The sequence below is a fragment of the Sturnus vulgaris genome, chromosome Z, assembly GCF_052056855.1.
Source record: "Sturnus vulgaris isolate bStuVul1 chromosome Z, bStuVul1.hap1, whole genome shotgun sequence".
Classification (NCBI taxonomy): Eukaryota; Metazoa; Chordata; class Aves; order Passeriformes; family Sturnidae; genus Sturnus; species Sturnus vulgaris.
Genome location: NC_142283.1, coordinates 58,038,045 through 58,051,905, shown reverse-complemented (window position 1 = coordinate 58,051,905; position 13,861 = coordinate 58,038,045). Strand labels below are relative to the sequence as shown.

The following is a 13,861-nucleotide window of genomic DNA, read 5'->3' as shown; positions in this document are numbered from 1 at the left end:
AAGAAGAAATGGTCCTCGACCACCAAATTACAACAGTCCCACTGCACAAGGCAGTAGCCATAATGTGACAGTCCTTTGAATGTAAAGCCCCAAAAGATGTAGCTTAGCTCTGTCTGGCTCTCTGCCTCCAGACACTCAACAGTTCTCTTCAAGACCCCTGGAGCCATGGAGCAGAAGCAAGATGGTGAGACCACACTGTACAAGGCACAGATCTACCTAGAAGCCAGGGCTGCATCTAGCAGTCCACATGAGAGAAGACAGATCTTGTGTTCACACAGCGAACACTCAAATGGATAATCTGGTAGAGTCAAACAATAACCACTCCAGTATCCACTCTTAAGGTATAACTAAAAGCCTGGTTTTCCATCACATAATCATGATACATACAGAGGGGAAATAGAAAACACTGGAAATGTGTTCCAGCAACTACAGAAAACACTAAAAATTCATTATTGTTTCACATAAACCAGATTATGTTTATTTTTAACTTTGAGTTCCTCAATAAGTGTTTCAAAGAAGGAAGACTTTTGACACTAGCTATGTTAATGCCATTAGATCAGTACAGCCTCCTTCCTCCCTTATACCTGTCTCCTTCAAAAGCTCAGAACAGCACCTGCTTCAAAATTAATTCTTAGCCTGCACAGATGACCATACTTTTCCTGACTTCAATCACAGCTGCAGCATTTACTTGGCTAGAGCAGCAGATATGTGGTCATAAAAGCACAGAAAAATCTCCTTCCTTCTGTGAAAATAATTGTATTTTCTATTGTACAATAGAATCCAACATGAAAGATGGAAGGTATTTTTTAATGCAATTCAAAATCAGAAAGTTTCAACAGAAGGTTTCATCAGATATACCATAAAATCCCCAGTATGGGAATAGGGTAATTATTGTCATTTGATTGGTCTCTAACTACCTACGATTATCCCTTTATACTAGTAATCAGCTTGATACCATTTGATCTCCTTTGCTTTTTATCCATTTAATTACAAAGCAGCAGTAGACGTTTGCATCTCAAAGACTGGTTTGAGTACCCATTGCAAACTCCTTCCATTTTCCAATGTCTGCATTTTCCCAGAGATGTAAGACTGAAAGCTAAATACATATTTAAAGGCTATGTTTTATGTGCTAATGGTAGTCATGTATTTAAAAACTATTTTATGAAAAAAGATTCATCATATTTTTTACACCAGCAACATGCAAAGCAAGTTAATGTAAAAAGCATGACAGAAGCATATGTCATCTCTCCATTTTGATAAATAAACTTAAATTATTTGGTCTGAGACAAGAAAAGTGCTCTTTTTCTCTAGCATGCACCAGACAAACATTGCAGTAATTCTGCTTTCTTGTGACCTTACATGAAACATACCCCCCCCAAAAAAAGATAGATTTGGAGGCTGCTTTAGTAGTTAGAAGGCTCAGAAGGTCTGGATTCCTTGATTTAAGTTGGTCTTTGGAAGATATTCTCTCTCACTCTTAGCTGAGTGCAGCCTCTTAAAACACCAGGTATGTGTAGAGGAGATCCTGTGATATCTTGCCATGTTTCAGGGCTACAAATGCCACTGTGCCTCCTGCCCTTTGCTATAGAGGCCAACTCAGCTCAGTCACAAAGAGTATTATTGTAGAGTTGAGGGATGATCCAATCCTACAAATTCATTGCTGTTAGGGTACAGTAACAACTCTACGTCCCCTTTGTCCAAGAATACTTTGGTTTTCTGGTTTATTGCAATGTCCTCACTCAGCTATGACCTTTTGGAAAAGCCAGTTGTGGCAAGGGAAAATAAGCTATGGTTTGGTGTGGACATTGGTCACCAATATGATTACAGATGAACGTCAGGTTCAGTTCAGCGCTCAAAAAAGGGGAAGGGACGAGGTCTGAGACCAGTGCTCCTGCAGATCTTACAAAATGCAATTCCTTTTTATCCCAAATTTCACCTTAACTGGAACTGAAGATCCTACCATAGGTATTTGCAATCAATTTTATAAATATGTATTTCTGAAACCATACACTCCTTCATGCTTATTAAAATCCAACGGCAAATGCAGCCCTTCCATTATGCTTTTCTGGAAACAACAACGACCAATGTCTTTGTAGGCCTTAATGAAACACAATGACTGCACAGTCAGTGACCCTCAGGCGGGAATTTTTGCTCATCAAATCATGCTGACCTTGCCAGATGCTGCAGTTAAAAACAACCCTCTATTGCCACTTTGACTAAATGAGAACTTCCAACAAATGTTGAAGTAGGCTTCTGCTATGTGAAAAGGCTCACATTAGGAGGCCTGAAATGCCTCTAAGAGGGGTGAAATTTTCTAGTGGTTTCCTTACTTGCTCAACTGTTCCACAGGGGCAAAAGAGCCAAGACCGCCTTCTGCAGCATTACTGCATTATTTAAAACTCCTGCTCGGGGACGGTTTATAGCTTCATTATTAGCATAGATGGAAGCGTCTAAGAATGAAGGAATTCCACCAAGGAATTCTCTCCCTTCATTTCTGTGGGGTTTTTTAATCTTCATTCTCCACACGAATGCCCGTCAGCAGCTGCTCTCCAACACAGAGACCCAGGCCTCCTCCAGCAAAGCTTTTAATCTGGCACGGTCCCCTCCCCGGCACGGCCAGGGCCACCATGCGGGAATGTGAGCCGCGGGACCGGATCTCGCCGTACCGCGGTATCGGCCCACCGGCACCCTGGGCTGGGCCGCCCCCGCGCGCCCCCGCGCGCCCCCGGGCCGGGCCCCCGAGCCAGGCCCCCGAGCCAGCGCCGCCAATCAGCGCGCGGCATGAGCCGCCGGCGGGCGGGGCGGGGTTGGCGGCGCGCGCGCCCCCGGCCTGGCGACTCGATTGGCTGTTTCGCCTCCAAGCTGGCCAATCGGAGGGTGCCTTGCGAAGGCCCCCCGAGCCTATCGCAGAGGCGCTTCCTCTTCCGCTCCGGCAGTTTGAAACCGTCGGTGCCGGCGGCCCGCGCGGCCGGAGCCGCAGGTGAGCGGGGGGGGGCCGAGGCCGCGGCCGCGCCGTCCTTCCCACAGCACCCCTGTTCCTGCCGGGGGGAGGGAGCAACCCCACCCCGAGCTTCCTGAGGGTGCCAGTGGGTACTCCGTGTCCACTGGTTGGGCTCGTTGCCTTAAAAGCCCTGTATAAAAAAAGAAAAGGAGAATCTCCTGCTCATAATATATCGTATTCCCCGCTGCCTGACCACCCCTGTGCCTCCCTGGTTTCTGTGGGACACAGCGGATTGTCGCTGTTGTCCCCGGCTGCCATGGCAGCCGCGGTCTCAGCGGTGTCGGCGCTGCCGGTCGGCGTCGGGGGCAGCTGCAGAGCTGCTGTAGTGAGTGAGGAGTTAAAAGCGTGAGCAGCTCTACTTTGCAAGGGGGTACAGCTAAAGGGAACGAATATGTCCCGCCTCTACTGGCAGGAGGTGTAGTTCTATCACTGGCAGTGTCCCCCAAGGTTCAGTACTAGGCCCAGAGCTGTTTAACTTTTTCATCCATGACATGGATGAAGGGGCAGATGCCTCCTCAGCAAATTCACTGAGGACGCAAAGTGTCCCCAGAGTGCTGTGCATCCCTTCAGAAGGACCTCAGTAGGTTGTAGAGATGGACAAATAAGAACCCTGTGATATTCAGCAAAGGCAAAAGCAGGGTCCTGCACCTGGGGAGGAACAAGCCCAGGCACCAGCACAGCCTGGGGCTGACCTGCTGGGGAGCAGCTCTGCAGAGAAGGACCTGGGGGTCCTGGTGGACAACAAGCTGTCCATGAGCCAGCAGCGTGTCCTGGTGGCCAAGATGGCCAGTGGGATCCTGGGGGGACATTAGGAGGAGCATTGCCAGCAGGTGAAGGGAGGTGATCCCTCCCCTGTACTCAGCTGTGGTGAGGCCTCACCTGGAGTGCTGTGTCCAGTTCTGGGCTCCTCAGCACAAGAGAGACATGGAGCTCCTGGGGTGGGGCAGCAGAGGCTACAGAGATGATGAGGGGTCTGGAGCACCCCTGTTAACAGGAAAGACAGAAGGAGCTGGGCCTGTTCAGCCTCAAGAAGAGACAACTGAAAGGAGACCTCATCATTGTCTATAATTATCTAAAGGGAGAGTGTCAAGGCAACGGAGCCAGGCTCTTCCTGGTAGTGCCAAGCAATAGAACAAGAGGTAATGGGCAGAAACTGGTAGACAGGAAGTTCCATCTGAACATGAGGAGGAACTTCTATATTGTGCAGGCGACCACACACTGGAATGGATTGCTCAGAGAGTCTCCTTCATGGGAGATATTCAAAAACCACCTAGATGCAATGCTGTACTGTGTGCTCTAGGATGACCTTGCTTAAGCAGGATAGTTGGACTAGATGACCCACTGTGGTCTGTTCCGACCTCACCCACTACATGACTCTCCTGGCTGTTGAGTCCTCTGATCTGAATGAAAACACTGAATTATTTGGAAAGTATCACCTTTAGTTAAAAACAAAGCCAAACCCACAAAAACCTGAGCACATCTTAATTAATTCAAAATTAAAATGAGATACATAATGGTGAGTCAGGCCAAGGTCTTTATAGTTACATCCTGTTTCTTAAAAGTAGCAGTGTTACTATTGCAGTTGTATGCATATGGTTCGGAAGAAACTGCTGCTGTTAGCAGGAGTCTGTCTTTAATGAAGTAAGACATATCTTTTGACAGATGCCTGGGTAAGTTTAGAAGAACTGGTAAGCTTGATGATGTTCTTCTCACTTGTCTTTCACCAAATAATGATTTGCAGCTTAGCAAATTAGCTTGACCCAGAGGTGGTCTCTTAATATCCCTTGATTTCTCTTTTAGAAACTTATCCGGTATTTTGTGGTACTTAGTGCTTGTTCTCTGAGATCAAAGCTGACAAGTTATTCTTAGGCCGGCTTGGCTGAGAAGGGATCTTATTCTGAAGCTAAGGCCAAAAAAGGAAAGCACATGCCCAGTGTAAGCAAAGTCAGATTACAGAGAAATACAGACATTCAGCTCTCCGTGGTAGACAGGAAATTCATGTGGCCAGAGCTCAGTTAGACTTGAAGCTGGCCAGTACTATGGGGGACAGAAAAAGTAGTTTTTAAAAATATGTCAGTAATAAAAGGCAGGCCAGAAATAACCTGAGCCTATTACATGAAGAGAATGGTCACCTCACAAACGGGGACACAGACAAGGCAGACATGAATTCTTTGCTTCAGTCTGCAACATTAATGAGGTCGTCGATCACAGCCAGCATGGGTTCATGAGAAGAAGGTCCTGCCTGAGAAACTTAATTCCCTTTTATGACAAGGTGACCAACCTACTTGATCAAAGGAAGCCAGTTGATGTGATCTTCTTGGATTTCAGTAAAGTTTTTGATACTGTCTCTCACAGGATCGTTCTGGACAAAATGTACAGCATACACCTGGATAAACACATCATGTGATGGGTGAGCAACTAGCTCATGGATTAGGCACAGAGGGTTACAGTGAATAGGGTGACATCAGACTGGGGACCTATCACTACTGAGGTTCCACAGGGCTCTACCTTAGGCCTGGTGCTCTTCGGCATCTTCCTAATTGACTTGGGTGCAGGCACTGAAGGTTTACTAAGTAAGTTTGTTTACAATGCTAGATTGGGTAGGGCTGTTGATTTCCTCAAAGGCAGAAAAGCCACCTGGGACAGGGCAACCCTGGATGTATGAAGAAACTGGAAAATGACAGGCTGGAGAGCAGCCTCATTGAAGTGTTCTGGTGGGTCCTGGTCAATGGCAAGTTGAACATGAGTCAGCAGTGCCCTGGCAGCCAGGAGGGCCACCTGTGTCCTGGGGGCACCAGACAGCATCACCAGCCAGGGAAGGGAGGGGTTTGTCCCACTCTGCTCTGCACTGGGGCAGCCTCACCTCGAGTGCTGGGGACAGTTCTGGGTGTCACAATATCAGAGAGACATTCTGCTATTTGAGAGCATCCAAAGGAGGGCAGTGAAGATGGTGAAAGGCTTTGAGAGGAAGCCATATGAGCAGTGACTAAGGTCACTTTGGTTTGTCACTTGTGAAGAAGGAACCTTTTGAGTTTTGGAAGACCAGAGAGTAGTTTCAGTGATAAGTAGGGAACTAGATCCACTAGATTGCATGTCAGGGGCATGATCTTAGAGAACTGAAAAGAGAAGTTGGAACAGTGATCTTAAGTTATTGAACAAAGTTTTCAGTAAAAACCTTTCTTTTCTACTTCCTTGGACTTGTCTGTGTTCACATGGAACTCCATTTGCTATTCTGTTTCTCAGAAAAGTCAATAGTTTAGTTCTTTTGAAGTGTACTGAGAAGGGAAAATACAACAATATTTCTACCTTCTGGCTGGAAATACACATGTAATTCCTGTAAGTGCTAGATAGTTTGCTCTTTGTCATCTTCACTAATGCACACACATCTTCCAATAGATCCGGGGCTTTTAGAGTAGTCAGAAAGCACAATTTGAGAAACTATGTAGGAAAGATATGAAGCTGAAGTTGAGGTTTTAGGATTGCAGAAGTATTTTTTGGTATTGAAAGAATTTATCATCTAAAAAAGGTAGTGTGCTAGTATATAGAGTTATTCGATTATGTAGAGAGGCTAAAACCAAGGGTATATATAAAGATTAATTCATGTGAGAGCAAAGACGAAAATTATCAGACCAGGAGGCAATGAAAAGGACGGAGCTGACAAAGGTAGTATTTATTCTGTCATCTACACACTGATATACAGGAATAAAAAGTATGAAGTAAACCTTAATTAGACTCCATTTTTTTTTTACTTAAAAAATGTGATTGGTATATGAGGGCTCAGCAGGAAGTAGGAAGATGATAATCATGTCTTTTGAACCTTGAGCTACAGGAAATCTCAGCATCTGAAATTGTCTTTTACCATTTTTTAAACGTCCATCATCAGCACAGAAATGAGCTTGCTATTCTGAAAGGTGTAGAAATATTCATGGCAGAGAGAGCTTTTGTGGTGTGGGAAGATCAATGTTTAGAATAGCTCAAAGAACAAAAGGATAATTAATTGCTATCTGTATTCCTATATAGGGAGCTATGTGAGGGTTTCGCTACTTTGAGAAACATTGATGGTGCTTAAGTAGGATACTCATGCCAGTTTTATGACAGTACAACTAGCAATTTAAAATTTACATTCCTGTCAGAAAATGCATCTGTTTAAAAAACAAGAATATTATCATTGACAGTTGTCAAGATCTCTCTAAAAAGAAATTTTCCTTGCTAGTTGTTTGCTACATCGTAGTCAGTCAGTTCCTTTGGTTATTTACAGTGGTATGCCTTCTCTCCTGACAACTCCCTGCTCAATGTGTCTGATTGTCTTTCATGTTCATCAGGCACCTATATCACTCTGCCAGTCATGCATTAAAAAATTCACTTTGCTTTATACTCAGCTTCCCCTTATTTTGTAATTTCTTTCATCTTTCCCTCCCTTGCCAAATCCTTTAGAGTCCTTTTCCCTTTTTTTTGTCAAATCACAAGAGCTTCAGTTCTTCACTGAAGGATCTATTCGAGGCTGTAGTAAATGAAAATATACATATATCTTTCACAAGGTCTCCTTCAAGCTTCTTATCAATACTTCAACATCACCCACTTTCTAAATATTCAAAGAATCCCTCACTGTCTTGCTAAGAAATTGCTGGAATGATTCATATTTATTGAACCTAAGGTATTACTTCCATATCTGTTCATCTTCCTGGGCCTGTAACTCAAAAAAGTGATGACAGACTGATGTTGACCAGTAAGCTTCAGGGTATTGAACAGGAGTGTTCAGGGCACTATCTTATCTTGGGCCGTGTTTGAAGACATGTAGTGGGTGGGCACAGTGTAGTTTATGCCTTCTTATGTTGCTCTGTAGGAATTTTGTACTGCAACACGCTGGTAAACTCAAAAATGATACAGTGTGAATGAGAGATTGACGCAGGAGTGTATTTGTAACTGCAACAACCGATGTTGCTTTGGGGTCTTTCTTTGTTTTCATATAAATTAGTGAAAGTATTTCCATGATTTTGAGTATCAGACAGGTTTGGATCAGACAGTTTAGCATTATATAATAAGACTCTTCAGTCAGTTTAGTGTACAGAATGGGCATTGGTCTAGTTTTTACAGCAGAATCTGTTTCTGGGGAAAATGTTGGTGAATATGTTCACATACTGAAACTGAGAAATGAAGTTCAGCTTCTACTTTTTATAGACTGACTTTGTGCAGAATGTCATCGGATGAGGAGAGAAGCACAAGTCCAATTTTGCCAAAAGACTTTGTTCAGGACAGTTCTGTTTCTTCAGATCCTCAGGTAAGACAGAAGCAATATAATTTCATTTACTGTCACAGCATTTTATTTGGCAAAGGATCGCTACGAGGAAATCTAAATATACATCTTTTTTATATTTTAAAAATGCAGAAAAATAATAAAAATATTAATGAAAAGCAGACCGCAAAAAACCTGGTATTAAAATACGTTCAGTTAGATTCCCCTTCTGTGCATTTCACAGGAAATTTATGTAAAATTTCTTATCTAAACTTTAGAGTTTGATCAGCTGCAAGTCAATAGGTAATTTTCTTACCTTTTTTTCCTAGTGTTTTTCTTTATTTGTGTTAAGTCTTATCAGGAAGCCAGAATTTGACACATAGTAGCATAGAAACCCATTATTTTTGAGAGATGAAGAGTAACTGTATTTTAGGCTTTCCCTATGATGTTGTAAAAACTGATTTTTTTTAAATGGATTTATTTGCTTTGGAATAGTATTGTGGCCAAGTTAATCACAGAAAGGAAAGTATTGCTTTTTGTTTTGTTTTTTTTATTCTGTATCAAATAAATCAGGATGTGCTGTAAGTATAATACTGAAGGGTTTCCTTTTCTGTACTCATCATTCTTTCAAGAGGATGCAATGATACTGGGTAAAGTCTTTGTACAGTTCTTTTGAAAGCAGCAGATTTTCATCATTTAATAATTGGTTGTTCCTATTTGAGTAGTAGATTGTGTGTTTTTTTCCTTTGTTAGGATACAGTCCAAACCAGGACAGTTTTGACAGTGACCTGTTTTTCTAGTTGCCCTGTAGAAGTGCATCTCCACCTTTGTCACCTGGTGAAATGGACATATATAACAGCAGCACTGCTTAATTAGGGCTTTTCTTCTTTCTTTTTTTACCTTTTGGATTGACTTGTACCTTTTAAACAATATTTTAACAGGCAATTAATTTCTGCAGCTCATATATTTCTCTATTTGTGCTTGTATCTCATGGAGAAGTTTTCATAATCTTTCTTTAGGAATAGTAATGCGTCTGTGTTTCCAATGCTTTTTGTAGTCAGAGAACAAGATAAAAGCATCATGCTACAAATTTTGAAGGACCAGAATTTTCTGTTATGACCTGGTTGATTATCAAAGGGGCCACCATGTAGAGAATGATAAACTTATTCAGTTGGAAGTGACTTACATCAGTCATTGGCCAAACTGCCTGACCATTTTGTGGCTGACCAAAAGTTAAAGCATGATATTAGGGTTATTGTCCAAATGCCTCTTAAACGGTCACAGGCTTGTGGCATCAAACACTCTCCCTAGGGAAGCCCATTCCAGTGTTTGATTGCCCTCTCAGTAAAGAAATGCCTCCTAATGTCAAATCTAATCCTCCCCGACACAGTTTTGAACCATTCCCACTCGTTCCATCACTGGGTTCCAGGGAGAAGAGATGGATATCTCCTCTCACTTGCCCTGCTCAGGAAGCTGTGCAGAGCAAAGAGATCACCTCTCAGTCTCCTTTACTCCCAAACTAGACAAGCCCAAAGCTACCCCTGGTAGGAGTTTGTTACGCTGAAAGAGAAGAACACTGAAGTCACAGCTGATCAATAGGAATGTTGACAGGGAAGTACTCTACTCCATTTAGATAATTTTGGAAGGTCTGTTCTGTTTTGTTTGGTTGGACCTTTTTGATAATATGTTCCTTTTAAATAGAGACCAGATTATTAATTTGTCCTTACAAAGAGACCCACTCTTAGAGAATTTCCCCTACTTATAATGGCTTAAGCGAGACTTTATCCATTCAATCTGTTCTTGTCATATTATGTAGTAACCTTGACTACAATCCTTAGCAGTATCTGTAGATTTTTATTTTAAAAAATAGAAAAAATTATCAAAAAACATCTGATTTTTTTTGGTGCCATTTGTTCATTGCATCACTACATTTACTTCTAATAAACCAAGACATTAAATAGTCAAAATTACACTGACCTTCAGGTCATAGAACTATATTCCTCTAGTTTTATACCTGAACAGAATTTTTTGCAGTTGACAAAACAGCTTGAAAATTTTGTTTAAAGCAGAACCAAGACATTAAACTAAAGCTATATTCTTAATTTTATTTTATTATATTTTTATTTTAAATGTACTGGTTAATATTGCATTTCAGTTGCAGCATACGTGTTACAGAGTATTTAAGACTGAGGTAATACACTTAATCACTCAGTATTTCCATACATATTCCCACTGGTGTTTCCAGGATTTTTTTTTTGTGTGTGTGTCTAAGTTTCTGATTACAACTGGGATGCTGTGCTTTCTTTAATATTTGCCTGTCCACTTCATTTCAACAGTGTTGTAATATTGTAATTTATAAACATTTATTTCCAGATTTGTCACTGGATGCTGTCTATTGACACTTTCTGGCGCGTAAGCGTGCGTATTCCTGTTCAGAGTGGATTCTTTGAGTTTTAATAAAGGAGTTAGAACTTGAAAGAAATTTCCTGCCATAATTTGATTCACGTATTTTGAATACTAGCCATGAATATAGTAGGACAGGTAGTGTGATAATGAATAAATTGGGTGACTCAATGTGAGACGCCTGCTTGCATCTCACATCGAACCTACTAGGTCCTTTGAATTGCCTAAGATAATCATGGAAGCAGCTGGAACAGCTGTGTCTGAGAACTAACTTGTTTGTGGGGAAGAATTAGCTTTAAGTTGCTATTTGGTTACATGATCTCTTAGAAGACAGAGGTGTGATCTAATATCTTCTGCAAAATCCTTAAATTTATATTAATTAAGGGTAATATTGGGTTTTTTACTCAGCTGAAATTTTGCTACAGGGAGTTTTATATGGTTCCATGTAGTTCCTGATTGAGTAACAGATCTGAAGAGATCTGTTTTCTTCGTTTGATACTTTATAAAATCTAAACTGTATACATTTAGGAAGATGTGGCTGTGGAAAAATTTGTAACTTGTTGATTTGCAGCTAACTATACCTTTTACATGGAATGTGACACACTTACTTATCCAAAAGATACATCATGTATTTGTAATTCTATAGCTTTGTATACATTTATTTAGGCTTTTACTTTGAACATGAAAGATTAGAAGATGGGAAATGGGCATTTAAGTGGAAACTGGAATTCAGATAAAATGCACCAGACCTAGCTTCTTAAATTCTCTAATTAGTTGAAACACACAAAAATGTAGAAGTTTCACTAGAGTTTCGAAGTATTATACTTTTCAGTTGTTAGATTTAAAAACATATTGCATGTAGTTGGTACCTGTCATTGATTATTTTCACTCTAACTTTCACCAGGTTGAAGAGGAAATTAATTTTTGAATTCACACTTGGTTTCTGAGGTTTGAACTCATTAGGATACTGAACAGAACTAATGTGATGATACTAAGTGAAGAAAAAATAATTGCTAGTGTCCTGGCTTAGTATTTTCCAATGGGCATTGTTTTCCAAATCTTTAATATGTAGATTTGATTGGTTTTAGTATGTAACTGCTATTGGAACTTGTTTAATTAATTACTAGATTGTATGTTTAAGCTATAGTACATTGGTTGTTTACAGTTTTGCAATGAACACTTAATACCTTCATCCTGAAAATCTGTTTCATTAAGGGGTTGCAAAAATATTAATTTACTTACTTTGGTGCATAGCATAATGCCACGTACCAGTTAGATGCATTTATAGCTTCTTAACTTTCTGAGACAGTTTCTAAGTTATATATACACATTCTATATGCCTATGTAATTTTCAAAATGAATAATATATGGTGAGAATAATTATATCCACTCTAAACAAAACTGTGTGTAATCAATTCTCTTTTGATGATTGACCTTACAACTTCCACCAAAGACATTATAATGTTACAGAATGTGAAGTGTGAATGTGTTCAGTAGCATCTTTGTCATGGCTATAAAAATACATGTTTTTATTTGAAGCATTTCTTAGAAATAATAATGGTCAATAAATAACTTACATGATCAGGGACTGAAGTTTTTTTCTAGTTCTTGTTTTAGATGCCTATTATAGTATCCAATGCTGACATCTGGCAGTCTTTCTGTGCAACTATTACAGTGCATATAGTTGTAATCAGAAGGAATGTGAACATTAAACAAGAGAAAGTTAAATTATTATAGTCACTGTAGGAAAGCATCTTACTTTTGCAACTTTAAGGGAAACCCTCTTATTTTCACCATAATTATAAAAAAGAAGCCTTCCAAAATCATAGAAAATAATTTGCACTTCTTACATATACCTAATTTTTAAAAATGTAATTGTAGTTTTATAATTCTTTGTCACTACTTTGCAACAGGATGAATATGAAGAGCTGTTTCATTATACTGTAGTGACTCCGAAGTTTGAGCAGTGTGTCTCAAAGTTGCCAGAACCTGCCCTAGAACCGAGACCACCTGACAGAATTTCAGGGGTAACAGATGATGCCAGTCACCGTAAGATTCCAGGTATTATGCTGCAGGCAATGTGTTGAGCTTACAAGAACAATGATACAACTTTTATGACTTACATTTTTAAGTAGCTTCAGTTTGAAAATACATGTACCTCATTCGTAGTACATTTGCATTTTTCACAACAAGAAATTTAGGGAGGCATATTCCCTTAAGGGTTCTCTCTTGGCATCGCTTTCAGATGACAGTGCTGATGTGCTGGCAGTTCTTTGTGTTTTGTGGTGCAGATGTTTAAAGATGGTTGGTGTAATAATAGAAGAAGAGATACTCTTACTTACAGTATACTTTGTTGAAATTTGATGGGTCACAGCTAGTTTTGCTCACTTCTGTGATAGACATATATATAGACATGTTGAAACTGATTATTTGGAAGGGAGGATTGCCTTAAAAGGGCTTTGTGTAATGACTAATCGTGTCACCACATGAATGTCATTCTTGCTCTTTTAGTTCAATCCTGTTATTTTATTTTTTTGCTTGGTATTTAGGACTCTAAACATAGTGTCTTGTGATGCATTAGTAACATGGATATTTTTGATCATGTTGTTTGCTTCTGTCACTAGCATTTAGATTGAGAATTTTGCTTTGACTGAGAATTTTACTTTGCTGTTAATTTTGCTTCAGAAGAAATAGTAAACAATCACCCCTGCATTATTTCTTTTCTAAGAAGTTAAGCATAATCAGGAAAAACTGACTTTAACTTCTATTCTTTATCATTCTATTTAATTATAAAAATATTAGCTACCTTTCTGTCTTCTCTTTTGAAACCTTTGTGGATGGCTTTATGTCTGCTGTTTAGAGGACCAAGTGACATATTTATGCCTTCCAACTTGGAAGTTTGGTCAATGCAATTTCTTTAAGTTTTTAGGTTCTGAAGCAACTGCTAGACCGTCTGTATGGAAGGATTAAGGCTACAGGAGATAGCAAGTGATAGATGATGACAGCTGCGTAATGACCTTTATTGCTTCTGTCCATCATGCCCTGCCTACCTTCTGCTCTCACCTTGACCTCATGGCACCACTCCCAGGATACACCAGGCGTTGGCATGGACTGTGTGTTAGCCAAAATCTGGGCAGGACTTAGATTAACAGTTAGGGCACGAACAGAATGTCTGCAGTACACAGATCATACTGCAGCTCTGATTTCTGTTGCCAGTCACTGTA

At 40.3% G+C, this 13,861-nt stretch overlaps 1 protein-coding gene across 5 annotated transcripts in view; it reads left to right on the top strand.

Annotated features, from left to right (window-relative positions):
- The first annotated feature begins 2,900 nt into the window (after positions 1-2,900).
- The window catches only part of POC5 (POC5 centriolar protein), a 30,537-nt gene continuing 19,576 nt past the window's right edge, over positions 2,901-13,861 (top strand). For 4 of the 5 annotated variants that reach the window (XM_088156576.1, XM_088156578.1, XM_088156577.1 and 1 more), the window contains exon 1: positions 8,178-8,279. Coding sequence is in view for 1 of the 5 variants with exons in the window: in XM_088156579.1 (XP_088012705.1) it covers positions 8,196-8,279; positions 12,551-12,698 (232 nt within the window). In the remaining 4 variants the exon portion in view is untranslated. Of the gene's footprint in view, positions 2,981-8,177; positions 8,280-12,550; positions 12,699-13,861 lie in introns of those variants that run through there. The other variant, XM_088156579.1, reaches the window with a different exon arrangement.